The following is a 26493-nucleotide window of genomic DNA, read 5'->3' on the forward strand; positions in this document are numbered from 1 at the left end:
AGATGTAGATAAAAAATTTCCTACACTTACTTCTATTTTCATTCACTGCTTTTAAAGAATGCCTATAAGGAAGACTATAATAACTGGATGAAAGGTATTGGCTGGGTCCCCATTGGCTCTCTGGAAGTAGAGAAAGTGAAAAAAGCTGGCGATGCACTGAATGAAAAGAAGTACAGACAACATCCAGATACCCTCAAATTTACCAGTGTTGTAGATTCTCCAGTTATGGTCCAGGCAAAGCAGAATACACAGCAAACCAGTGATGTGAGTATACTAATATAAATCAAATGAAAGAAAACTGACACTGTAATTATGCAATTAAAAAAAAAAAACTTGAGGATCAGGTAAAAATTTTGGCCAAATGTTGTTTAATTAGAAAAAAACACCTTGCAAATTTACTTTAGTTTTTCTTGTGTCTTACATTATTTTTTTTTATATTTCTTCACATATTTCTCCTCCCTCCTCCCCCCACCAAGCTGTCTTTGAAAGACTTAGTGGATAAACTGGGCTGGTTAAAAAATCTATATTTCAGTATTGCATGCATGTTAAACCCAGATGCCAGTCATTATGCTGATTTGTGTTCATCCTCTAGTTCCTATATTAAGTTTTTAGGATTTATTACTAGTAAATCATTATTGTAAATGAAGTAATTTGAAGAAATAATTATTCAGATTTTTGTAGTGCAGTAGATAGCTTGTTCTGGAATTTTGCCAGTCAGAATTCATCCCATGTGATATAATAGCAGGTAAACTCATTTTCTAGTTTTGATAGTAAGCAATATCTTAATGTTTGCCTAAATAAAATCAATGTGTGTATTATAGCTGATGGAAGCCATATAATGTTAACATCAATTTGCTAATATTAGTTTATACCGTGTTCAGAAAGATAATAACTTTACAACAGGCAGCAGGAATTTTGCCCAGTGTTAATGTGTTTATTCAGGTTGAGTTCAGATATTTTCTTGAGATTGTTTTGCTTCTTGAATTTTTTGAACATTTATATATTTTAGCTGACATATTTATTTGACTGTCTACACATGATACTTTAACAGAAAAAATTGAGAGTCAGGGTTTTGGGAGTTTATTTTTGATTCAAAAACATACTTTATGAGATTTCAAATAAATCATTTCATTCAAATGGCTATGAAAAAGAAAAAGGTTTTTTATATGGAAGGTCAATATGTCTCCTTGACCTTATATAGATCCAAAGAATTGTAAATAGTAAACTAAAAAATGACAACATAGCATTGTGAAAAGAGCACTGGGGTTGAAACCATAAGACAAGGCTTCAATCCTGGCTCTGATATTACTAGTTTGTGACTATGGATAATTCACCTAAAATTTCTTCATCTATAAAATAAGGTGGGTTAGGCTTGATGAATCTGATATCTTTTCCAATTCAAAAATCTATGGTCCTATCTCCTTATAATATAGACTTTCTTATCAATAATTGCGTGATTTGGGAGTTGAAATTATAACTAGATAAGAGGCTTTAACTTGTTATTTTTAAAAGAAAAAAATCCTAAAGATTTAAAAAAAATCATTTGGCAAAGGACAAATCTTTCTGGTTTCAATGTATTCTGCTATTAATACCAGTTTATCAGATTTTGGGGATATCTTTCCATTTGACTGATAATTAAAGATTAATGTTTTTCCCATTCATCTTTAGGAAAAAGCAATTTTATTTTCCTCAGAGTTTTTTCTTTCTGGGAATTATTTCTTAAAAAATTAATTATATTTTCTTATGTCATTTTCTTGGTCATTTATACATATTTGAGAGGAAAATCATATTTCAAGTCCTATAGAAGAAAAAACAGTTCTATGGAAAGTTTCTTTTGCATTTATTTTGTTGTTATTGCAGATTCTTTACAAAGCTAAAGGAGAAGAGATGAAACACAAATACAGCATGAGCCCTGACCTTCCTCAGTTCATTCAGGCCAAATGTAATGCTTACAATATAAGTGATGTAAGTAGAATTGTGAGTGGTGTGATGTAAACATAACTCATTAATGAAATCATAAAATTTTGGGACTAAAATAGTCCTTAAATATCATCTACCTTTTATCTTCTGCAGGAGTCATTTTAATAATTACCTGAACATTTCTAGTGACAAGGAACTCACTCTTTTTGCTACTAAATCCATTTCATTATCAGAATTTCTCATCGTCAGAAAGTTCTTTTTATCTAATTGAATTTTATTTACTTGTCTTAGTTGGTCTTAATTCTACTTTCTGAAGCTTCACAAAATAAGTATAGTCTTTAGCTTATTCAATATATTTTTATGTTAATGTTTGAGGGTAGAGAAGTCTTTGATCCCAAGTCAGTCGTCTTGTTTACTGTCAACTTTTTTTACATGAAACACTCTGAGTTCCTTCCAGTCATTCCTTATATGATGTGAATCCTAGATCCTTCACCATCATTTGTTCTCCATGGAACAAACTATATTTTGTCAATGCTCTTCTTAAAAGATGAGGGCCTCACAATGAACACAGTATTCAAAATACAAATGATCTGATCATTCCAAATCACAATAAGTCTCCCTTGATGTAGTCACTATCCTAAATGTGACTTACTGTTTTTTTTTTAAAAGTGCCCTAAATATGTAGGATTCCTTATAAAATTAATTAGAAAAACAACAATCCAGTACTGTATAATTAATTTTTAATTGATCAGAACTTAGAATGCTGGAATAACCTTTAAAATTCTTTTCCAGGCATGCTATAAACGTGACTGGCATGATTTAATAGCCAAAGGAAACAACGTGATGGCTGATTCTATTCCAATTACTGCAGCCAAGGCTTCTAGAAACATTGCTAGTGATGTGAGTATAAATTTCAGTGGAACTTTGTATGATAGCATTTTAAGAAGCAATCAAATGTGTACTTCTTTAAGTAGTATTTTATTGAAAGTGATATTTTGAATTTATCATCTATTCAAATCCCCCCAAATTGTTAATGTTTTGAAAACTTGTCCATTTAAAAATCTTATTTATTATTCCTTTTAGATTACCCCAGTTGGTAAAGCTGTCATGGAGCAGACAGCAGTTTGTTGTACTGATTCATAGTGCAAATTACTTCTACTGACATATTTTCCTGACATTTTACTTTTACTTTCAATAAAACAGATTGACTGGCATTACCAAACTGGATTCGGATGACTGCCTGCATTATAATTGTGCAAGAGACATGTAAAGGGTGTCAAATAAAATGGATAGATTTTCACAGCCAAGTGGAAAGAGAGCCATTTCCCCATGTAAATAGATGCTCAAATCATCTGTAACAGAAAACTATACATTTGTTTTTCTATCCAATCTTCCTGTCTGTGAAAAAGATCATTTCTTAGAAATTTTACAACTTCCTAGAGTCTTCATTCTCCATTTAGAATAGAGAAAGAGAAAATGGGTAGTAGACTCTTCTTTTTTATTACCTTCTTACACATATTGGACAAACCAATGATGAAATCATGTTGATGATAAAATGTAAAAACATTCTCCTCAATTGTTTGAATATAAGTATGGCAACATTTTTCTAGGCTTGTATATGAAATATACTTATTTTAGTTGGATTTATGATGAAACTATACATTACATTTTGGGAAATGTTAAAATGGACTCTAAAATTTGAGCTATTTCATTTAAGACCCTTTTACTTAAAAAAAAAAAAAAGAAAGGGATTATTTCCTAATCTTCTTTCAAGTACTTAGTTTTTGAAATCAGATAAGATTAGGTATATTTAAGGTGGTTTGGTCATCTTGAATCGAGAAAGAGCTGGACTCCAGTCTTGCCTCATACATACTGGGAATCCACTTCATCTCTGTTTTCCAGACAAGTTTTGTAGAGTGTGAAGTTTGCATTGATAGAGATAATAGCCGTATCTAAGAATTCCCTATATCATTGAAATTTCAGGTCCAATCTCTACCCCTAATCCTATGATGAACATTAAATCAGCAGGGGAAAAAAACCAAATACTTTGCAAAACTGCTGTACCAAAACACACATATATAGGGCTAATTCTTGGTAATTCTTCATGCTTTCCAAAGGGTCTTTGTGTTTTACTCTCTTCAAAGAATATCTATATTCAAATAGTCTTCAGGTAGAGTAAAAAGTAAAAAGAGGCCCAGAATTTACTGAACAGTTCTTTAATATTTTGGGATTGGTTATAACCACATTTCTGTTTGGCATTTCTCATAGTACTCTGACAAGAAGATCACAGGTCACATTTTTCTCTGTGTCTGCAACGATACAACCCTATTTTACAAGGCATATCTCTTTGATAATAGTACCATTTTTTTTGCAGTATAAGTATAAAGAAGCATATGAAAAATCAAAAGGAAAACATGTTGGTTTTAGAAGCCTTCAAGATGATCCCAAGTTAGTCCACTTCATGAATGTGGCAAAGATGCAGTCTGATCGTGAATACAAGAAGAACTATGAAAATACCAAGACTAGCTACCATACACCTGGGGACATGGTCAGCATCACTGCTGCAAAAATGGCCCAGGATGTTGCCACTAATGTCAACTATAAACAACCAATACACCATTACACTTATTTGCCAGATGCTATGAATCTTGAACTTACAAAGAATATGATGCAGATCCAGAGTGATGTAAGTATGTGTAAGAGTAAAAGTTCTATCACATTTCTTTTAGTCATTTAATTAATTATAATTTTCCTTCTGTATTTGACTTCAGGTTACACTAACATATCTTAATGTAATTCTGTATTTTATTATCAATGACTAACTAAAAAATCTCCAATGATTGTAACTTTAAAAATCTCCAAAGTTGGAGCATATGGGCCTGTTTCCTTAACTTTTTTGGGAACATTTTTCTCTTTAACAATCTTATAAGTCAAAAAAGAAGATTATACATCAATAACTATAAATGCTAATTAGTTTCTGCTTCTCTATAATCATGAAAAGTTTAAGGTAATCCAAGATTTCCTGTTACAGAGAAAGCCAGAAAAAGAACCATGAAATGAAGGGTTTGAATGGCTCTCTTGATATTGTAATATCTGTAAAATAGAGAAATGACCCAAATCAAGAAAAGAAGTTTAATTCTTTTTTCAAACTCAAATTTAAGTTCTCATTTTGTGTGTTTTTCCAAGTCACCAAATAGCTTAAATGGGAAAGCAAAATTTGATTGTATACTTGATTGATCTTTGTACTAGAGAGTTGCACTATTAGCAAATGTACAATATAGTTAATATAGTAGATATTAAGCATAATATATAAGTATATATAAGTACTCCTCTTTGGCCTTGAAAAGGAATAATTATTCATTTCTAGATATATATCAAAATCTTCCTATAGACCAAGTACAGTCAAGAAATCCTATCTTTGTAGATGGGTTCTTAACATGCAGAATGATCAATTTCTGAAACATTCTTTAATATTCTTTGCAATGTTTTATCATATAATATTTCTTTTTTGTAGAATGTATACAAGGAAGATTACAACAGCTTCTTTAAAGGCATTGGCTGGATACCTATTGGTTCTCTGGAGGTTGAAAAAGCCAAGAAAGCAGGAGAAGCCTTAAGTGAGAGGAAATATCGACAGCACCCAGACAAAATCAAATTCACAAGTGTGCCAGATTCCATGGGCATGGTTTTGGCTCAGCAAAATACAAAGCAGCTGAGTGATGTAAGCAGTTTCATTTCAGAAGTGTGCATGCTAGTTACTGACCAAAATACTCTTTTAAAAAGTGCTTGTTACTGATGAAGATCTTAAGTCATACTGCTGTACCGTCCTGCAGTAAGAACTATTTAAATTCAAGAGAGCTAAAAAAAGAGCTTCCAACTTTGAGGAAATGTTTTTGGAAACAAGGCATGGAAAGGGGAAAATTTTCAAAGCTGAAAGGAAAATATTTCTCTTTTGAAGTGGCTTGGAGTTTGAGTATATAGCACAGGAGCTGAGGGAATTCACACAACATATTGCAGAATCTGCTGACAGAAAAATAAAAGTTCAAAGAAGACTATTTGCCAAGTCCTGAAAGCTTTCAGCCCTTTTCACCCAAATATCTAATGGAAAAAATATTATCACCTTTGACTTGGTCTCAAGTTAACCATTTTTTTCTATGGAGTAAAATGATTCTTCCAGGCTTCAATGTGCTCTTTTTCACAACTGTTTTACAATACCCTAAGGATGTGGGGGGGAGAAATAGAAAAAAAAACTATTTCCTTTTTTTCCTTTTCCTTTTTTTCTTTTTCTTTTTTTGAAGACCTGGTGTCCCCATTTCACCCAGACTTGGAGTGTGGCCCTGTCCCATTCTGATCACAATGGAAGCTTTGAATTGATGCATTTTTGACCTGGGCCAATTTGTCCTTCCTTAGGCAACCTATTCTTCCCTCTGCAACCTCTACCCTCCCACTACCCTCCCCAGACTCATGGGGACTAACCATTTTGGTGCTAGACTTAGATAAGTTGATGGAGATTGTAGGACTCTATTACTACTTCTAGTAATTATTTCTAATAATTAATAATTAACAGTTATTCTCTTTGACTCAAAATTCGTGTCAATTTAGCAAATATGTATTATTTCTCAACTTTTAAAATTAAATTTCCTCTATTTCTCATATGATGTTAGCCAGACATTTTACCATTATAATTAAGCTGTAGGAATATTATTTCATGTTTATGTTTCTTAGTTTTCTAAGATAATATACTACCTATCTTGTAGAGTTGTTATGAGGAAAGTGCTTGTAAGCTATTTTGATTCCAACTATTATTTCTATTATTATCATTATCATTAATATTGGTATTGATTAGCCAGGTAGTTTTCTTTTGCTATCATCCTTTGCTATTTTCCTTCATACTGTTTGTCTATTTTAATACTTAATAATACCTTTATCAGAGAGTAGGGAGTTCTGAAGATTTTTAGCTGCTCTTGTACGACTCTTAATGGATTTGGCAAAGTTCTTTATATATTTTAGATATGAACTTTTAGCTGATATACTTGCTATAGAAATATTTCTCTAATTTTCTGCTTTCTTTCTGATCAACTTCATTTCTTATTTGTAAAAAAATCTTTTTGATTTAATGTAATTAGAATTATCCATTTTACATTTAACTTTCTATAAATTAAAAATAAAAATTTAAAAAGAATCATAAAGGATGGGCAAATCAAATTTAAAATCAGGTTTGGAGATTGTATATCTAATTACCCTATCTTCTTACTTCCTACTATGGGTTGGGTGACATGGGTGGAAATTAAAGTATTATCATTCTTTTTTCTGACTTCACACTGATTAGTACAGTTGCATATTATACTTTTTCAATTGGCTCCAAAATGAAAGTGGCTTTTTATGTCTATTGGACAATTTTCTTTAAATAGCCTAGACCAATGATTCTCAAAATATTTTGGTCTCAGTATCCTTTCATACTCTTAAAAATTATTGAAGACTTCCCTACAAACTTTGGTTTATGTAACATATCTATCAATACTTACTATATTTGAAATGAAAGTATCTTAATATTTCTATAAAAATATTTTTGACTTCAAAGAAGTCAAAGGGTTGAAAAAGTTTGAAGATCCCCAGATCCTTATTTTGTTTTATACTCCCCGGCCTTATTTTGAGAACCTTTGGCATATTCCTTCCCCCCACCCCAAAGCAAAGTATAAATAATATCAAATATTTGTTAGAATGTTGTAAATCAATGGGCAATGCATTGTATAAAGTGCTTGATGTTATCTCTTTTTTTTTCAGTTGAACTATAAGGTAGAAGGAGAGAAAATAAAACACAAATATACTCTGGACCCTGAATTACCTCAATTTATTCAAGCCAAGGTCAATGCTCTCAACATGAGTGATGTGAGTACTTAAAATGCTGTTGATTTAATTATGCCTTCCTTGGCATTTATTGGTTGATTATGTGATTCTTCTTAACCAAAGTGCTGTTAAATTTATTCTTTGGGAACTCTAAAACCAGGTATAGGAACTTCTGGGTTTTAAAATCAAGGACTTTAGGGATAGAGGAGGTAGACATCTGAGTCATGACTACTTGTACCTCACCAACTTCAGGCAGAACACTAGCTTCTTAAGAGATTTGCCTAGAGCAGAAAGGGCAAATCACTAAAAGTTGCAAAGAATGGGTCCACTTGCATTGGTGGAGAACTTCCCCATATCTATGAATTCACTATATTATTGAAATACTAGATCTAGTCCTTTTCTCTATCCTAATGTTGATTTTTTAAGTTGATTTTTTAATTTAAAAATAAAAGTCAAGAAATGCTACTTGATTCCCATGACTTATTGAGTTCTCTTAATGGAAGTGGACTAGATCTGACATCTGAAAATCTAGATTCAAATCCAGGCTCTGCCATTTGCTACTGTGTGAGTTGGGGCAAGTTTCTCAAACTCTCTGGGCCAGAGCTTCCTCATCTATGAAATGAGGGCATCTCTCAGATCCCTATCAGCTGGAAATCTATTGTTTATAAGAGAATTTTTATATCCTGCTCATTTCTCAGGTTTGTAAAATGTAATCTGTCTTCTGTTTCCTTAAGGCTTATTATAAAGCTGACTGGAAGAAATCACTTAAAAAAGGCTATGATTTGAAGCCAGATGCCATTCCAATACTTGCTGCAAAAGCTTCAAGGAATATTGCTAGTGATGTAAGTATTATTTGAATGATTTAACCTTCTTTTCTATATCCTGCTACAGGATTTAAAGGTCTACTCAAGGAATTACATTTTCCCACTAGGAAAATAAATGTTATATGTAATATGTTCTCTGCCACTTGAGTTTACAATATAAATTAATAATATTTTCTGATTCTTTATCACTTTTGAAAAATCACTATAGGTCAATTTAGTTGGAACAAATATATTGCTTTTTTTTCTTAATTGTGGAATATTTAGAATTTCCAGGACCATTATTACTGTCAACTGTCAGTACATCTTCTAATTTAAGTTTTATTGTGAGAAAAATTGGAATTTATGTAATTCTCAAACAGAAGCATTTCAGTAATGAACAACATAGTATATGAATTATATAAGATTGTACAATGACAAGTCAGTAAATCAGTCAATAATTATTTATTAAGGACCCACTATGTATCAGAGATTGTGTTAATTAATTCTGATTTTATGAAAGGTAAAAGATAGTACCAGTTTTCAAGGAACTCGCAGTCTAATGGGGCAGACAATGCAATATGCAAGCAAGGATGTACCAATAATATATACAAGATAAATTGGAAATAATTAACAAATTGAAGGCACAATGACATCAAAAAGAACTTAATAGGTGCCAGTCACTAGGTCACTATGCTAAGTGCTAGAATTAAAAGGGGGTGGGATTCTAACTGGGAGTTGAAGGAAGCCAGGAAAGCCAGGAAAGCCAGGAAAGCCAGGAAAGCCAGGAAATGAAGATGAAAAGAAAAACAATTCCAAACATGGGGTGACAGCCCAAGGAAAATACTTTGAGTTCAGAGGTGGATTGTCTTATTCATGAAACATTGAGGAAGCCATTGTCACTGAAACAAAGAATATATGTGTGTGGAAGTACATGAAAGGGAGCAGAGTGTGCTCTCAAATGAGACTGGGAAGGTATGGGAGCAGGTTATAAAGGTCTTTGAATGCCAAAAATTTGATCCTGGAAGTGATAATAAACCATTGGAGTTTATTGAGTAGGGGAATGGTTTGATATCATTAGACCTGAGCTATAACCAAATGGAGGATGGATTACTGTAGGAAGAAATTTGTGAAATTCTCTATGATGAAATCAATATAGTTTGATATAGGAATCAATTATAATTTTAATAATAGAACTTTAGCCTTAATTCAGTTATGAACATAGGCCATATTCTTACTGTTATTTTAGTAAGATGAATTATTTAGTAAAGGGAAACTCATTAATTTGCCCACCATTAATTTGAATTTTCAATGATTTATACAAGGAATGGGCTGGCTTAATTTTGCCCAGTAAGTCATTTCTTTATGGAATGAAAGTCATAATACAAGCACACTTATAGAAGGAATATAAAAAAATACTTAGGAGAGCCAACTCAAACTTCCAAGACACTCATTTGTTCAATCAATTAGTTAATAAGCAATTATAAACTTGATTTGTGAATTATATATATATATATATATATATAATTCACAAATCAAGTTTATATATATATATATATATATATATATATATATATACTTTCTCTCTATTGATTAATGAAGGTCCCCAAAGGTCTTCTATTAGTAAAGAGTTTTATAGCTTGTCTTAGTTATTATAAATCATTAAACTATGTTGCTTTAAAATTTTTAAATATTTTATTTTTTCCAATTACAATTAAACAAAATTTTAAAGATTCATTTAATTTTTTTTAACTTCCAAATTCTTTCCACTTCTCATTGACAAGGCAAGCAATTTGATACGGGTTATAGATGTCATGCAAAATATATTCCCATCTAAACTACATTTCTTTTTAAATGTTATAAGTATAGATGTTTTCCTAATTCATTCTAGATAAGAAGGCCCAGTGAGTCCAATAAATGATGTTTTACAATTTAATATTTTCCTGATAGGTAGATATATACATATATAAAAAGTCCTTTTAAGACTTTCGTTACCATCTTCTTTCCTCTAGTTCAAATACAAAGAGGCCTATGAGAAAGACAAAGGAAAGCAAGTTGGATTCCGTAGTCTTCAAGATGACCCTAAACTTGTTCACTACATGAACGTGGCCAAAATACAGTCAGATCGTGAGTACAAGAAGGGTTACGAAGCCACCAAGACCAGGTATCACATACCTCTGGATATGTTCAGTGTGATGGCTGCAAAGAAGTCTCAGGAAGCCACTACCAACACCAACTACAGACAGCCAATCCATCATTACACCCTGTTGCCTGATGCCCTGAATATGGAACATTCACGAAACGCCATGCAGATCCAGAGTGATGTATGTATTAACCAGTGGATTTGTTAAAATGCATAGACTAGCAATTCATCTGGTCCAAGGAATCAGGAGCAAATTCTTAGTTGCCATAGTTGGGGAGGAACAGGAACCTTACTTATATCCAAAAGTGATTGAGGAAGCTCCTGCTTTTCAGAGTGCCCCTCTGCTTCTAAAAAGACTAGTGAAGAAGGCTGAATTATAGCATTTGATTCATTTAAGCTATATTCTGTCTGAATACAGATAGGCAATAGGGTACAGTAGATACAAAGCCTCAGAGCCAAGAAGGCTTGAAATCCACCCTGTGTGACTCTGGGCAAGTCACTTACCGTCTCTTCACCCACAACTCCCTCAGATTCCAAGTTGCAAAGGAGATGTCAACCCACATTAGTAGAGGGAATCTCCTTTCACCAACGTAAACGCAGGTCCAGGCTCTACACTTCCCTGACCTAATAATGATTTAAAGCTAATTTTGGATAAAACGATAGATTTAGGAATAAGTTTGTGGAACTCTATGAGTCTCAGCTGCCTCATTTTTAAAGTGAAGAGATTGGATAAGATGAACTATTAGGTATCTTTTGGCTCTGACAGTTTATGATTTTATGCATGAAAGGCAGATTTGAAGCATATTAAACAGCAACTCTCCACATTATCACCAATGTTTCTGGGAGTGGAGACTCATGTGAGGAAGGCTGTCTTTTGTTACCTCTGTCTAAACAATTCAATACTCCTTTAAAAACCATTTTGATTCATAAAAGATCTTAACTTTTCTTCATTTTCCCTCAATGAGGTATTATTAAAAACTAAAAAGAAATGACCCCATAAATTCTCTTGGGTAGAAAAATGTGTGTTCTATTCAAATGTTCTCAAAGACAGTAGGGAGTAGAAAGTAGGCTGTTCCCATTGTATTTGTAATAATAAATAAATCTTTCAGGGAAAAAAGCACAAGTTCTGATTGTTTCTGCCTGAGTGTTTCCCTTTTGTTTTCCAGAATCTTTATAAATCGGATTTCACCAACTGGATGAGAGGGATTGGGTGGGTGCCAGCAGAGTCCCTAGAAGTAGAAAAAGCAAAAAAAGCTGGAGAGATTCTCAGCGAGAAGAAGTACCGCCAACATCCAGAAAAACTGAAGTTCACCTATGGCATGGATGCTATGGAACAAGTGCTTAATAAAAATAACAAGCTGACTATGGACAAGGTGAAACTCAACATTCTAGAATTAGGAAATCTTGAAATAACCTTTTTGTTCAATCAGCAATGGGGGATTCCATGACTTTATTAAATAATTCTAGTATCTAATAATTCACTGGTGCAGACAACAGATTTGCAATTAGACCCATTTTCTTTCTTGGTGCAGTGGAACAAGTACTTGACTAAGAATCAGCAGATTTTGGTTCTGATTTCAGTTCTGCTGCTTACTAGTTATGTGACCTTGAACCACAGTTTTCTAGAGGCCACAGTTTTTTCCTCTGTAACTTGAGTGTTGGTCCATGTGATCTTTAGCATTCCTTTCAGCTCTAAATGTCTGGTTCCTTAATTCTTAGTAGAAATCTCTTCTTTATATTAATGATAAGTCAATGTCACAGCACCGTGCTAAGTTAAAAGAGTACCACAAATTAAGACAGACTTTTGTGGTCAGGACCACAATGGTTCTATTGCTAATGTAAAAATACATTCAAAGGAGAGCCCAGTTTCCTCCTATTGCTGCAATTTAGTACAGTTTCCTAATGTATTCTGTAATGTGACTCTATTAATATAAGGAGGAGCAGGTTGCTTAATAATATGTTTTTAAAAGCATTACTCTATTTTTAAACAGATCCTTCATCTGCCTTCTCCAGGAACAATGACCCTAGTCCATTTAACCTTGCTATTTGGATACCATATTATTAGTCATTTTGCTGTTCACTTTGGGAACCTCAGTTTTCCTTAATGTCCTTATTAAAAAACAGACAATACTCAGATCTTTATAAAAAAGATCTTTAGCAACAATTAATTCAGTCGGAGGATTATATTCTGAAGCTTCTGTATGGCATTCTTGTGAATACATTCTAGAGTAGGATTTTTTTCTAATAAAAGCATAATATTATAAACAGCAAAATCATCCAGAAACAATTAGAAACCCCAAAGATCTAATTGTTGATAAATCTCATTTTTCTGGGATCCTCTTCATGTTTTTCTCACTATAAAATGTTCCAATTTTTCTATTGCAGAGGCTCTACACTGAGAAATGGAACAAAGACAAGACCACCATCCATGTTATGCCTGATACACCAGATATTCTGTTATCCAAAGTAAACCAAGTCACCATGAGTGATGTAAGTAGATAAAGCCAAAAAAGGACCCTTAGTCTTCAGTTTAAACATTCTGTCATGCTTTCTACTTCCAGGGTTTTCACATCAATTTTTAGAAAAAAAAAATTGACTTTCTGACTTGAGTAATAAAATGATCTTGTTTTCCTTCTTGTGGATTAGAAACTCTACAGATCTGGCTGGGAAGAAGCTAAGAAGAAAGGATATGACCTGAGACCAGATGCTATTTCAATACAGGCTGCAAAATCCTCTAGAGACATTGCCAGTGATGTAAGTTCTTTTACTGAGCCTTAATTAAGATACAAGTACAAAGTTAGTGGTAAAATGAGACAGGCTTAAGTGAATCATGCACTGCTTTCCTTCTACGTAGGCATTATTTATCCTTGATGAGACCTCCATTATGCAGAACTCCTAAGGAAAGGAATTGAATAGGTTTTCTCAGTTATCCCTTTGGGCACATTGGCCAGGCCTTCTCTGAGACAATTTCTCTTAAAACACACTTTGATTCCTTCAGATCCTAATTGAATTACTTATTATTTAGCTTATTTTTGAAATAATAATTGTAGTGCACATCTTTATAGCATTTTAAGAATTCTAAATACTCTATATACATTATTTCATTTGATTCAACAACTGAAAAAAGAAATTGAATCTTTTTAGCCCAATTTAGTTTTTCTAGAAGTTTCTAATTTATTTCACATTGGTCTGCCAAAATAATTCTGAGTATTAAGAGATCATCATCAAGAAACCACTGACCAGGACCAGGTCCTACAGGTTCTCTTAGGGGAAATTAGGTCAGCAAATTCTCCTGAGGAGTAGGTACTAGGGTAAAACCAAATCTTTTTCAAAAAATAATTTTTATGAAATTTAAAAAATTAACAAATATTTCACTTCCCTCTCTCTCATCTATTTCCTTTACTGGGAAAAGAAAAAAGAAAAACTAAACACTTATAACAACATGCAAAGTTAAGCAAAACAGATTCCCATATTGGCTATGTCCAAAAAATGTGTCTCATTCAGCATAGTTAGTCTATCACCTTTCAGATGGTAGACAGAATTTTCATCATCAATCTTCTAGAATAATGGTTGCTCATTATATGGTGATTATTTGTTCATTCTTACAATGTCACAGTTAAAGAATAGAGTGTTCTCCTGGGTCTATTATAGCAGTTTATAAAAGTCTTTCTAGGTTTCTCTGAAACCATATTATTGCAAAATGGTATTCTATTTATATTCAAATGTAATAAATTATTTGGTTATTCCCTCTTCTTAATATACATCTATGTAGTCTATGCATCTTGAGTCAACCTTCATTTCTGAATTACTGAAATTCATATTGAGCTCATTTTCCCTCACGTCCTCAGCTTCTAGGGCCCAACGTGGGAACTTGAAATGAAATTTTAAAAAAAGTCTGTTTCTGTTTAGTTCCTCTTTTGCTTATTTTAAACAAACTGAAACCAAATACATTTTAAAATGGTAGCCACCATATGGTTATGGGAACCTGTTCTCTTCCTTTATTCATTATCTTTGTCCTATTTTCTCCTTCTGCCTACAGTATAAGTACAAACAAGCCTATGAAAAAGCCAAAGGGAAGCACATTGGCTTCCGGAGCCTTGAAGATGATCCCAAATTGGTGCATTTCATGCAAGTGGCTAAAATGCAATCTGATCGAGAATACAAGAAAGGGTATGAGAAATCAAAGACATCATTCCATACCCCAGTGGACATGCTCAGTGTTGTGGCAGCTAAGAAGTCACAGGAAGTGGCTACCAATGCCAACTACAAGCATTTGATCCATACATACAACATGCTTCCAGATTCCATGAGCTTTGAATTAGCCAAAAACATGATGCAGATCCAGAGCGATGTAAGTGAAAGACACACGTGTGTGCATGTTGGCTCAGGGACCCATTAAAGTGACTATCACACAACAGAGGAAGAGGAAAAACAAAAAAGCAAATATGTCATTGATGATCTTTGCTCCTTTAGCCTGATGCTGCTCAACTTTTGTAATGCACAGTAACTGTTATTTTCCAATTTTGTTGTGGCACTCTACAGATGGTAAAAACAAAAATATATTAGTATAGGAATGGCTATTAGAAAGATTATATTAAACTTTACCAGAGAAGACAAAAAGGCGTGAAGATGGAGAAACCAAGACTCTTGGCTACTTGTTTTCTATGTATGGAAGAAGGAAAGGAGAAGAGAAGATAGAAGGGAAGGAGAAATGAAGGAAGGAAGGAAGGAAGAAAGGAAGGAAGGAAGGAAGGAAGGAAGGAAGGAAGGAAGGAAGGAAGGAAGGAAGGAAGGAAGGAAGGAAGGAAGGAAGGAAAGAAGGAAGGAAGGAAGGAAGGAAAGAGAAAGAAAAAGAGAGAGAGTGTGATAGAGGAAGAAAGAAAGAAAAAGAAAATAGGAAAGAGTAAAAGAGGAGAGAAAGGAAGAAAGAAAGAAAGAAAGAAAAAGAAAGAAAGAAAGAAAGAAAGAAAGAAAGAAAGAGAGAGAGAGAGAGAGAGAGAGAGAAGAAAGAAAGAAAGAAAGAAAGAAAGAAAGAAAGAAAGAAAGAAAGAAAGAAAGAAGAAAGAAAGAAAGAAAGAAAGAAAGAAAGAAAGAAAGAAAGAAAGAAAGAAAGAAAGAAAGAAAGAAAGAAAGAAAGAAAAAAGAGGGAAAAAAGAAAGAGAGGGGAAGAAAGAAAGAAAGAAAGAAAGAAAGAAAGGAAGGAAGGAAGAAAAAAGAAAGGAAAGAAAGAGAGGAAAAAAGAAAGGAAAGAAAGAAAGGAAAGAGGGGGCAGCTAGGTGGTGCAGTGAATAGAGCACTAGCCCTGAAGTCAAGAAGACCTGAGTTCAAATGTGGCCTCAATCACTTAACACTTCCTAGCTGTGTGACCCTGGGCAAGTCACAACCCTAATTGCCTCAGCAAAAAATAAAAAAAAATTTTAAAAAATAAAAGGAAAAAGAAAAAGAAAAAGAAGAAGAAGAAAGAAAGAAAAGAAGAGAAAAGGGAGGAAGGATAGGATGGAGGAAGGGAAAGAGGGAAAGAAGGGGAGGGGAAAGGAAAATGGAAGGGAAGATGGAAGAAGGAAGAAGGGCAAAAAGAAGGAAGGAAAGAGTAGAGAAAGGCAGGGAAAGGAAGAGAAGGGAGGGAGAGAGAGGAAGGAAAAAAGAGAGAGAAAAGAATGAAGGAAAGATTTATTAAGTATCTCCTATGTGCCAGACACTGTGCTAGGATAAAGTATTATCTCCAGGGCAATTAATAAATATTATCTCATTTGGCCATCACAATATCTCTGGGAGGTAGGTTCTATTATTATTCCCATTTTATAGTTAAAGAGCGTGAGAAAAATTAAATATCCAAGATCATCCAGTCAATTAATGTCTGGGGTCACATTTGAATTAAGGCCTTCCTTGATCCCAGGCCCAAAGTACTACCCCACCATGTCACCAAGGAAAAGAAAACTAAAATTAGGAACCTCAAATTACCGAAGTCAAAGGTAGTAATAAAAGGAGAGACAAGGGATGACAAGACATAGGATATCTAAGCAGAAATTCATATAGTGCAAGCCACACAGAGCAAAAGCCAAAAGCCAGAGTGAAGGAGAGAGACCAGTTTGCCACAAAACAGCTGTGAGATCTTTAAAAAGTGGAGGTGGGTTGTGATAGACTGGGAAGTGAGGTGGGGCAGCAAGAGGCTGCCTGAATGAAGTCTGATTAAAAACTAGATACTTGCAAGATGACAAAATATATATAAACCAAGTTGCTTATAATATCTGGATGCAAATTAGTTTGGGATAATGTTCTTCAACTGAATATTGTACTATGAAAAAGAGAACTGAATTTGAATCCTGGGAGCTGTGGATAAATATCAGCTCTTCTATTTAATTGTCTGTGTGACCCTGAGCAAATGACTTAGCCTCTCTGGGCCTCAGTCTTCTCATTGTAAAATGATGACACTGTGACCTCTAAGGACCCTGCCATCTCTAAAATTATGATCTAGGAAACTATAAGTCAGAAATAAAATTCCCACAGGCAGTTATCCTTTCTTTGCATTGGAATAGTATTTTTTCTTTCTATGATAATTGGAAAGGAAACTGACTAAAAAAAAGACCTGAACTTGCTAAATTGTTAACACCTGAGTTAAAATCTGAGCTCTGTTATGCTCTAGGTGACTTTGAGTAAGCCACTTTACTTCCTTGTTTTTCAGTTCCCTGATCTGTAAAATGGGGGCAGGCGATGTAGATTTAGTTATCTCGATTTTTTCCAGCTCTATATCTAGCTAGCATCTAATGTCTCTTTTGATTTGATGGAGAAAAAAAAAGAATGAAAGCTGAATATTTTAAAATGGTTGAATTTTGATATTTTATTGTTGAAAACAAAAATGGAAGGTATTAACCATTACATACCCTGGTCTTGTTGATCTGTACTTCTTCTATGTTGTCCACAAAGGCAATCATTGTTTCATTCCCTCCCTCACCACTTTTATTTTTTTTAAAGAATCAGTACAAAGCAGACTATGATGACTTCATGAAAGGTATCGGATTGGCTGCCTCTAGGCTCACTGGAAGCTGAGAAAAACAAGAAAGCCATGGAGATCATCAGTGACAAGAAGTACCGCCAACATCCAGACACTTTGAAGTATTCCACTTTGATGACTCGATGAGCATGGTTCTAGCACAGAATAATGCAAAAATTATGAACGAAGTAAGTAAATATTTTAAAATTTTCACTATTCAAAGGGAGGAGAAAGAACATAGAACTAAATTAGAAGAGCTGGTACCGATCACTAGCTCTCTGTTGTTCAGCAATGTGACATTTAGAAAGTCAGTTAGTTTCTCTGAAACTCAGTTGCTTTATGTAAAAATGATCATAACAATATCACACTTCACAGGGTTGTAAGAACCCTCCAAAATAATGTGTGTGTGAAAGTACATTGTAAATCATAAATTATGATAATTTCAGGTATTGTTACTATATACTTGAATACTTTAGGGAGACTAGGGATGATGGGTGGGAGTTGCATTAAAGACAGACATTAGGAGCAGGTAGGAGAAAACTAATAGACATCTATCTCAAAAGAGATAATTGTCTTCTTCCAATGACTGAATAGCCATTTGTCATTTATCAATCCATCAATGATTATTATTTTATTTGGAGAGACAAAGTCCCTGCCTGTAAGAAATTATCATGCTATCAGGGGAGATTTATGGTGGAAGGGAATTTTGTTCAGAGACATGTTGGACTAATGGCCAGTGAGGTCCCTTCCAATTCTGGACTTCTGTGATTCAGTGACTCTGGGAGATTATAGATATGAGTAATCCCTTTATTAGTAAACATTACAATATACCCACCCTATCTATTGTTATTTATATTACATAAAATATATATTTCCATATGAATACATATATTTCTGGATAAACATGTTCTACATAGGTTGTTGTAAAAATCTCAGTGCCCTTTTAAACTATTAAAAGTGTAAACAAGTTTCTTTCTTTCTTTCTTTTTTCTTTCTTCCTTTTTTTCTTCCTTTCTTCCTTCCTTCCTTTCTTTCTTTCTTTCTTCCTTCTTTCTTTCTTTCTTCCTTTCTTCCTTCCTTCCTTCCTTCCTTCCTTCCTTCCTTCCTTCCTTCCTTCCTTCCTTCCTTCCTTCCTTCCTTCCTTCCTTCCTTCCTTCCTTCTTTCTTTCTTTTCTTTCTTTCTTTCTTTCTTTCTTTCTTTCTTTCTTTCTTTCTTTCTTTCTTTCTTTCTTTCTTTCTTTCTTTCTTTCTTCCTTCCTTCCTTCCTTCCTTCCTTCTTTCCTCCCTTCCTTACTCCCTCCTTCCTATCTTTTCCTTCTTTCTTTCTTTCTTTCTTTCTTTCTTTCTTTCTTTCTTTCTTTCTTTCTTTCTTTCTTTCTTTCTTTCTTTCTTTCTTTCTTTCTTTCTTTCTTTCTTTCTTTCTTCCTTCCTTCCTTTTTTTTATAAGCAAGTGTCAGGGACAGTTAATTAAGTCTGGGAAAATAGCAGTTACCTGTGTGCAAATTTTCCACCTTATTGAAAATGCCTAGACAACTATAAGTAATGAAAAAAAAAAGTGAGATGTACATATTTAGAGACATGTCCACTTCAAGTGTTTGTGTGGGCTATTTGTGCCCATCTATATTAGAGTCTCAGAGCTTGTTGTAGTGATTTGATCACCCACGCTATGCCTTAAACCCTAACACAGTGATGTCATTTTAGTCCTCTTCTAACAGGAAGGACGATAATCATATTAACTGTGCATAAAACTGGGACTGACTGATTACTGTAGGGTCCTAGTGCCAGTTTGTGAGGCACACAGCAATGAGATGGTTTACTAAAAGTAAGATCATGAGTTAGTGCCACAGCTGAAATTCCTGACCTTTTGACTTAGTCTAGGATAGTTCTTCATCTTTTCACTTCAACAGATCTAATTCAATTGTTCTCTTAAAATTAAATCTTAAAGCAGCAGTTACTGCATATGGATAAACAAGGTAACATTTCTAGAGAAGATTTAAAAATTTTACTGCTTTTAAAAATTAAACATAAAATTTTTCTCTACTTCCTTCTCCCTCCCCCCCCACCTCTCTGATTAAACAAAAGAAAGGAAGGAAGGAAGGAAGAAAGGAAAGAATCCTTTGAAGGAGGAAGGGAGGGAAGGAAAGAAAGAGAAAGAAGATATATAGTTAGATAATCCTTGTAACAAATGTGCATAGTCAAGTAAGGCAAATTGGTCATAATCAAAATTTTATGATGTATTTTACATCTTGAATCCATTACATCTATTTTAGGAATTAGAAATCATGTTTCATCTTTGGTTCTCTGGAATTGTGGTTTGTTACTGCATTGATCAATTTTCTCAGAGAGATTTTTTGGTTCTAACTTCACTATTTTTGCGTTTTCAAGCATCTCTACAAACAAGCTTGGGAAGCAGATAAGACCAAAGTTCACATCATGACTGATCACCCTCAGATTGTTTTGGCAAAAACCAATGCAATTAACATGAGCGATGTAAGTATACATGTTCCTGCCATAGTTCCCTATCTTTCCCATTAGAATCCATTCTTTCCTTCATTAGATAAATTAAATATTGAGCACCAAGTATTTATAATGACCCTATGCTCAGGTGATTCTATGAAGAGATAAAATTGAAGGGAATTATCCAGCTTTCAGTTCAGACTTTTGTGTCTAATGAAAATAATGGTGACATTCCAGTCCTTTAGTCCAAAGTGCTTTGTTATCCTGTGTTCATGCTCTCTGTAATTTGAAATAGGATTGTTGATGGAGTAGGGCCTAGATATGTAGAGGTCTAAAACTCAGAAGGAGGGGCAGCAATACAGGGTGCTACTATAAGAATCTGTGACTGTATTTCCTTCAAAACTGAGAAGGAACACAAGTAGTAGGAGAGGGATGAGATAGAAGAGGAGGAATAGTCCTAAACTTTCATTTCTTTTGAGTTTGTGGATTCTCAGCTGTGTGAAATTCTCAGGTGGGGAATGAAGGCAGAAATCATGATTAGAATCCAGGGTAAAGAAATGTCATACTTTATCTTATGGTATTGGGTGTTTTGTCTTTCTTTTCTTTGCCTAATTGGAATTGGTATGTAATTTTTCTCTCCCCAAACCCTTTTTCTTGGTTGAGATTCCTTCCACTGGGTTTAGGAATCACTGATGTTCTTAGGGTCCAGAATTCCATATATTTAAAAGAATTAGTTAAAACATAATGAGTTTGGTTTGAGATATCTTTGAAAATGTGGTTCTTGTTCTCTCTGTTTTTGAATTTTTACTTTGATGTATGACATCATACAGTAAGTAGAGAGAATTAACTTGGCAGATGACCTGATTGCTTATCCCATCACTGTTGCTCTTTTTGTGTCTTTGTGTTTCTCTTTACAGAAACTATACAAACTTTCCTTGGAAGAAGCGAGGAAAAAGGGATATGATCTCAGAACTGATGCAATTCCTATCACTGCTGCCAAAGCTTCTAGAGATATCGCTAGTGATGTAAGTTTGAATGGAAAGTCACCTAGTCTTTTGTTTCCCATGCAGGTGCACTTAATCAAGGTTACTTCTAGAAACATTAAAGAGACTATAATATGCTGCGAACAAGATTGGTCCTCTGGTCAGTGGAAACACCAAAGGCTGGCTTCTCTTGTAGACTTTCTACCATCTATAAAATAAAATAAAACTGCCCATTAAATGAAATTCATATATTTAAAGATCCCTGTTTTGAGGCCTATAAAGGCAATTTCATTGTAGGTTGATGTCCTATTCCTCAAAGACAGGTCACTGAGTGATTTAAGATTTTTCTGAACAATTCTGAACAATCCCATTTTTAATGCATGGGAGTCATTATATGTACTATTTGGAGTCAGAAGACCAGAATTTGAATCATAACTTTGCCATACACTATTTGCATGATGCTGAACAAGTCACGTAATATCTACACACGTCAGTTTTTCTATTTGTGGGGGGGTTGGGGAAACTTGAATTAAATCATACTTCTTACTTTCTTCATAGTATAAATACAAATATAATTATGAAAAGAACAAGGGGAAGATGGTTGGCTTCCGCAGTCTTCAAGATGACCCCAAACTAGTCCACTACATGCAAGTGGCTAAAATGCAATCTGAACGGGAATATAAGAAGAACTATGAGAATACCAAGACCAGCTACCACACTCCTGCTGACATGCTCAGCGTCACAGCAGCCAGGGATGCCCAGGCCAACATAAGCAACACTGCCTACAAGCACCTGATTCACAAGTACATCCTCCTTCCTGATGCAATGAATATTGAGTTGTCCAGGAATATGAATCACATTCAAAGTGATGTAAGTCTGTGTTTCCTTTGGGTTTTTGATTGTTGGTTCCAAGATGGGAAAAGGGATTGAATTTTTTTTTCAAGCAGATAAATTTTCTCAGCAAAGAATAGGAAAGATAAGGTACAATTTGCTTCTTTTCTTTATAGAATGAATATAAACAGGACTACAACGAATGGTACAAAGGCCTTGGCTGGAGCCCAGCTGGTTCTCTGGAAGTGGAGAAGGCCAAGAAAGCTACTGAATATGCAAGTGACAGGAAATACCGTCAGCACCCTAGCAACTTTCAATTCAAGAAACTGAGCGACTCTATGGACATGGTGCTTGCAAAACAGAATGCACACACCATGAATAAGGTAAAATACATGTTGTTCATTCTGAATGAGCTTCCTGCCTCCCAAATCAATGTTAAAATGAAGGAATGTTTGGCAGTGCTCTAGTTTTTCATTTGGAGCCTATAATATCATTTTTGCATTTCTGAACAATTAAAAATTGTTTCAGGATACTTCTGCCTCTTTTCTTCTCTTCCTATCTTCTGTTTTATTTTTTTGTATCACATTGACTTTTTTCCTTTAAAATTTTATTGTATTTTTATTCTCCTTCCCAAAATCCCAAACTGTGTGGTTGGGTTAGCATAAGGTTGGAAGGACAAGGGAGATATTGTTAGGGAATATGAGGTAGAGAAGCCTGATTGATAGTCAGTCATTATAAAACCCTTTCCCCCTTCATCTACTCTTGCTCTCAGTGAAATCAAAATATCTCTAATTACTATCAAATTATTTGAAATTCCATTTCCAGCCAATTTAAGTTGGTATTTTCTTGGCATTTTGTATTTCTACCTTTTATTTGCTTCTTGTTCACATTTTTAAAGACATTTATTTCATTACCTTTGAAGAATTGCCTGAAATATCCAAATTTTGTTTTGAGATGTTCCTGAATTCATTTTAATAACTGCTTATTCATTTTCCATTATATCATTGACAACATATAATGAATAACTCTACTCATGTAGGCATAATATGTATAGTCACAGAATATCAAAGTTGAAAGGATTCATCTAATAAAATACCTAAACAGAAAATCCTCTCAACTGAAAGATTGGATTCTAAGCTTTCATTTGAAGGTTCCCAATGAGGGGGAACTCATTAATTTCAGCAATGGATCATTCCATACATTTAATTGTTGGGAAGTTTTGCCAGCCAAAAAATCTTTCTTTCAATTTTACCTATTGTTTTTAGTCTTGATCTTTGGGACCAAACAAGTTTGCTCACTCTTCTAGCTAATATTTATTTTCAACTATCCTTTTACTCCCAAGTCTTCTCTTCTACAGGATAAACATTCCAAATTCCTTCAACTAATCTTCCTATGGCATAATTTTGAATTCCCTTATTATCTTGGCCATCCTTGGAATATTTTGTGACTTATCAATCTCCTAAAAATGAAACGCATAAAACTGAATCCAGTGCTACAGATGTGATCTGACTAGACAAAATTGTAGGAAAGCCTTTACCACTCTGAATAGTTTGTTCATAGAAGACAGCCTAAGATTAAAATAGGGTTTGAGGCTTTTATTGAGTTTACAATCCATTAAAAACTTTAAAAAAAAATTAGTTTTCCTCATCTTATACTTGTGTAGTTAATTTGTTAAAAAATATACAGAACTTTATTTTCATTCCCATTAAATTTCCTTTTATTATATTTAGCTTCTCATTCTAAACTGTTGCAACTTTTGAGATCTCAACTGTCTGCCTCAATTTTCTATCATACACACATTAAATAATCATACTTTCCACAACTTCCTGTTAATCATTTATTCATATGTTGGATAAAACAGAATAAAATATGGAATTTGGGGGTACTTCAATATAGGCTTCCAGGTTAACACCAATTTATTGATCATCACTCATTGGGTCAGGTCATTCAATCTGTTCCCAAACCACCAAATATTGCTGTAATCCAGCCCCTATCTTTTAATTTTACATATAAAGATATCATGAGATATCTTTAAGATAAATTCCTTATTAAAATCTAAATCTATAATATCTATGACATCACTCCCTAATACATTTTGGGTAATTTTCTCCCAAAAGTCAATGAGTTTGGCTTTATATTAAAATAATCTATTTATAGTCATAGGTTTAGAACTAGAAGAGACCTTAGAAGTCATCACATCCAAACTTCCTTATTTAATAGACAAGTATATGGAGCCTCAAAAAGGCTAAGTGATTTGCTTAAAGTCACGGAATTTATAAATATCTGAGGTGGGATTTGAACCATGATTTAAAATGCAGTGTTCTATCAACTGTTTGTTGCTTCTTCTCCCCAAAAATCTTTGTCTAAGAGAGATTAAATTGCTTATCTAATAACATTTAGCCAATAACTATCTAAGGCAGGGTTCAAACTCAACTTTTTCTGATTCCAAGTCCAACTCCCTCTCCCTCTCTTTCCCCACTCTCTTCCTTTTATCTCTCTGTCTCTGTCTGTCTCTCCTTTCTTCCTTTTTATACAACTCATACTAAGTCATCATCACCTACCTAAGCATTTACAAACTATCCTTTATTAAGGCACTCTAGAACTTTGTCAGGGATAAACAATCTTTAAGCTTTGTAAGTTATTTAAGAAATCTATTTTCATCTTTTTTGAAAACTGGTCAATACTTATTCATCTTCAGTTTTGTACTGCTTTTTTTCCTATGTGATTTCTCAAAGACTTAATGACAATGAATTGTCAATCATATCTGCAAGGTCTTCCAATATCCTGGAATGTAGTTCATCTGGATTAAGTTATTTGAATGGGTTGAAGAAAATAGGATACTCTCATCATCTCCTTGCCTATTTGAGATTTCATTTCCCTGTTAGCCATTTTGTTCTGGTCTTCCTAGACTGAAGACATTGGTTGAGAAAATGAAAGCAATATTAATATTTCCTTTGCTTTTGGAATTTTGTTTTTTAAAAGGACATTTCTTCCTCCCTCTATATGGTTATTCTAATGATTTACTTGTTCTATTTCTCCTTAGCATTTATATACTGTTGATTGGAACAAAGACAAGACTCAGATTCATGTTATGCCAGATACTCCAGATATTCTACAAGCCAAGCAGAACCAGACGTTGTACAGTCAGGTAAAGATATTTAAAGCTGCTTTATCTTAAGTGCAAAAACTTCTTTTTAGGCTTGGTCAAAAATATTGATTAATTTAATAGAGAATATATTTTGAAACATTGAAGGAAAAGAAGTAGAATACTCAAAAAGTTCAATCCAATTACTACTACACTTTTAGATATATTTCCCATGAGTGAATTTGGTGACCCTCAAAAAAACAAACTTTTTGCTGTAAATTTATCATGTGTGTTATTTGACACACCCACCCTAAACTCTGTGCCCAGTAATGAACATAGTCAAGATGATGAGCTATCTCAGGGCTCTTAGAGATCCCAATTTCACATTTGGCTATTTCCAGCCTTAAAACTCTAATGGCAAGAATAGCACTCACCAATGACATAGTCAAAGCAACTGCAATGAATCCATCAGCAAATATTTATTAAGTTCTTCTTATATTCCAAGCATTGTTCCTGGTGGGATAAAATCATACACACACACACACACACACACACACACCAACAGTTACTGTCTTCAAGGAGTTTCCATTGTATTTGGGAAGATAAATACATATATAGGAATAAGTAATTGCAGGTTACTATATCTTGCTTCTTATAACCATAATATACCTTTCAAGCTCAGATAGATCTGGATGAAATTATTGAAATAAAATGAAAATGCAAATTGACTGACTATTGAGATCACAAAAAAAAAGGGTTTTTTAGAAATGCCAAGACTGTCTTTTATTCTATGTCTCTAAATGACAAAAGATTCTAGGACTTAGCCATGTCCTCTTCAATTGTATTTCTGTTCTCAAGATCTACTAAAAATCAATGGTAAATAACAAAAATCCCCTTAATTTTAGAAACTGTATAAACTTGGATGGGAAGAAGCATTAAAGAAAGGCTATGATCTCCGACCTGATGCAATTTCAGTCCAGCTAGCCAAAGCTTCAAGAGACATTGCCAGTGATGTAAGTAATATAGCAAGTGCTATTGGGTCAATTCTGTCTAGCAACACTACTGGTTTTTATATTCACAGTTGTTATTAACAATGATTATTTAAAATGCATAAGGGAAGACAAGTTTTCAAATCTAGACTTCAGTTTTTTTAATTTCTGATACCTAATTGGCTATTTATTTCTAGGATTATGGTATTTGTGTATTTGATAGGCATTTGAAGTATATCTTCATTTGAGTGACTGATAATGTTGAACAAGAAACCATATTTTGCAAAGCAAAAACAAATACAGTCTAATAAAAAATCAATTTGCAAACATTATGAAAAGCATGCTTTTATTTCATGAAACTGGTATGGAACCCCCCTCCCCCCCCAAAAAAATCCTAAGGCATATATTCTTGGCCTTTTTGTCATGCCTTTTATAAGTCTAATGAAG

The 26493-nt window shown here is 33.8% G+C and overlaps 1 protein-coding gene across 1 annotated transcript in view; it reads left to right on the forward strand.

Moving 5' to 3' along the window:
• Positions 1-26493, forward strand: part of NEB (nebulin) — a 213863-nt gene that overhangs the window by 53288 nt on the left and 134082 nt on the right. Inside the window, 21 exon segments of the mRNA XM_074303459.1 lie at positions 58-264; positions 1861-1965; positions 2713-2820; positions 4295-4606; positions 5435-5641; positions 7705-7809; positions 8502-8609; positions 10580-10891; positions 11877-12083; positions 13096-13200; positions 13357-13464; positions 14750-15061; positions 17683-17727; positions 17729-17834; positions 17837-17889; positions 20087-20191; positions 21076-21183; positions 21700-22011; positions 22149-22355; positions 25016-25120; positions 25963-26070. Coding sequence (XP_074159560.1) covers positions 58-264; positions 1861-1965; positions 2713-2820; positions 4295-4606; positions 5435-5641; positions 7705-7809; positions 8502-8609; positions 10580-10891; positions 11877-12083; positions 13096-13200; positions 13357-13464; positions 14750-15061; positions 17683-17727; positions 17729-17834; positions 17837-17889; positions 20087-20191; positions 21076-21183; positions 21700-22011; positions 22149-22355; positions 25016-25120; positions 25963-26070 — 3345 coding nt within the window.

This window comes from Sminthopsis crassicaudata, chromosome 3 (assembly GCF_048593235.1).
Source record: "Sminthopsis crassicaudata isolate SCR6 chromosome 3, ASM4859323v1, whole genome shotgun sequence".
NCBI classification, from domain to species: Eukaryota; Metazoa; Chordata; class Mammalia; order Dasyuromorphia; family Dasyuridae; genus Sminthopsis; species Sminthopsis crassicaudata.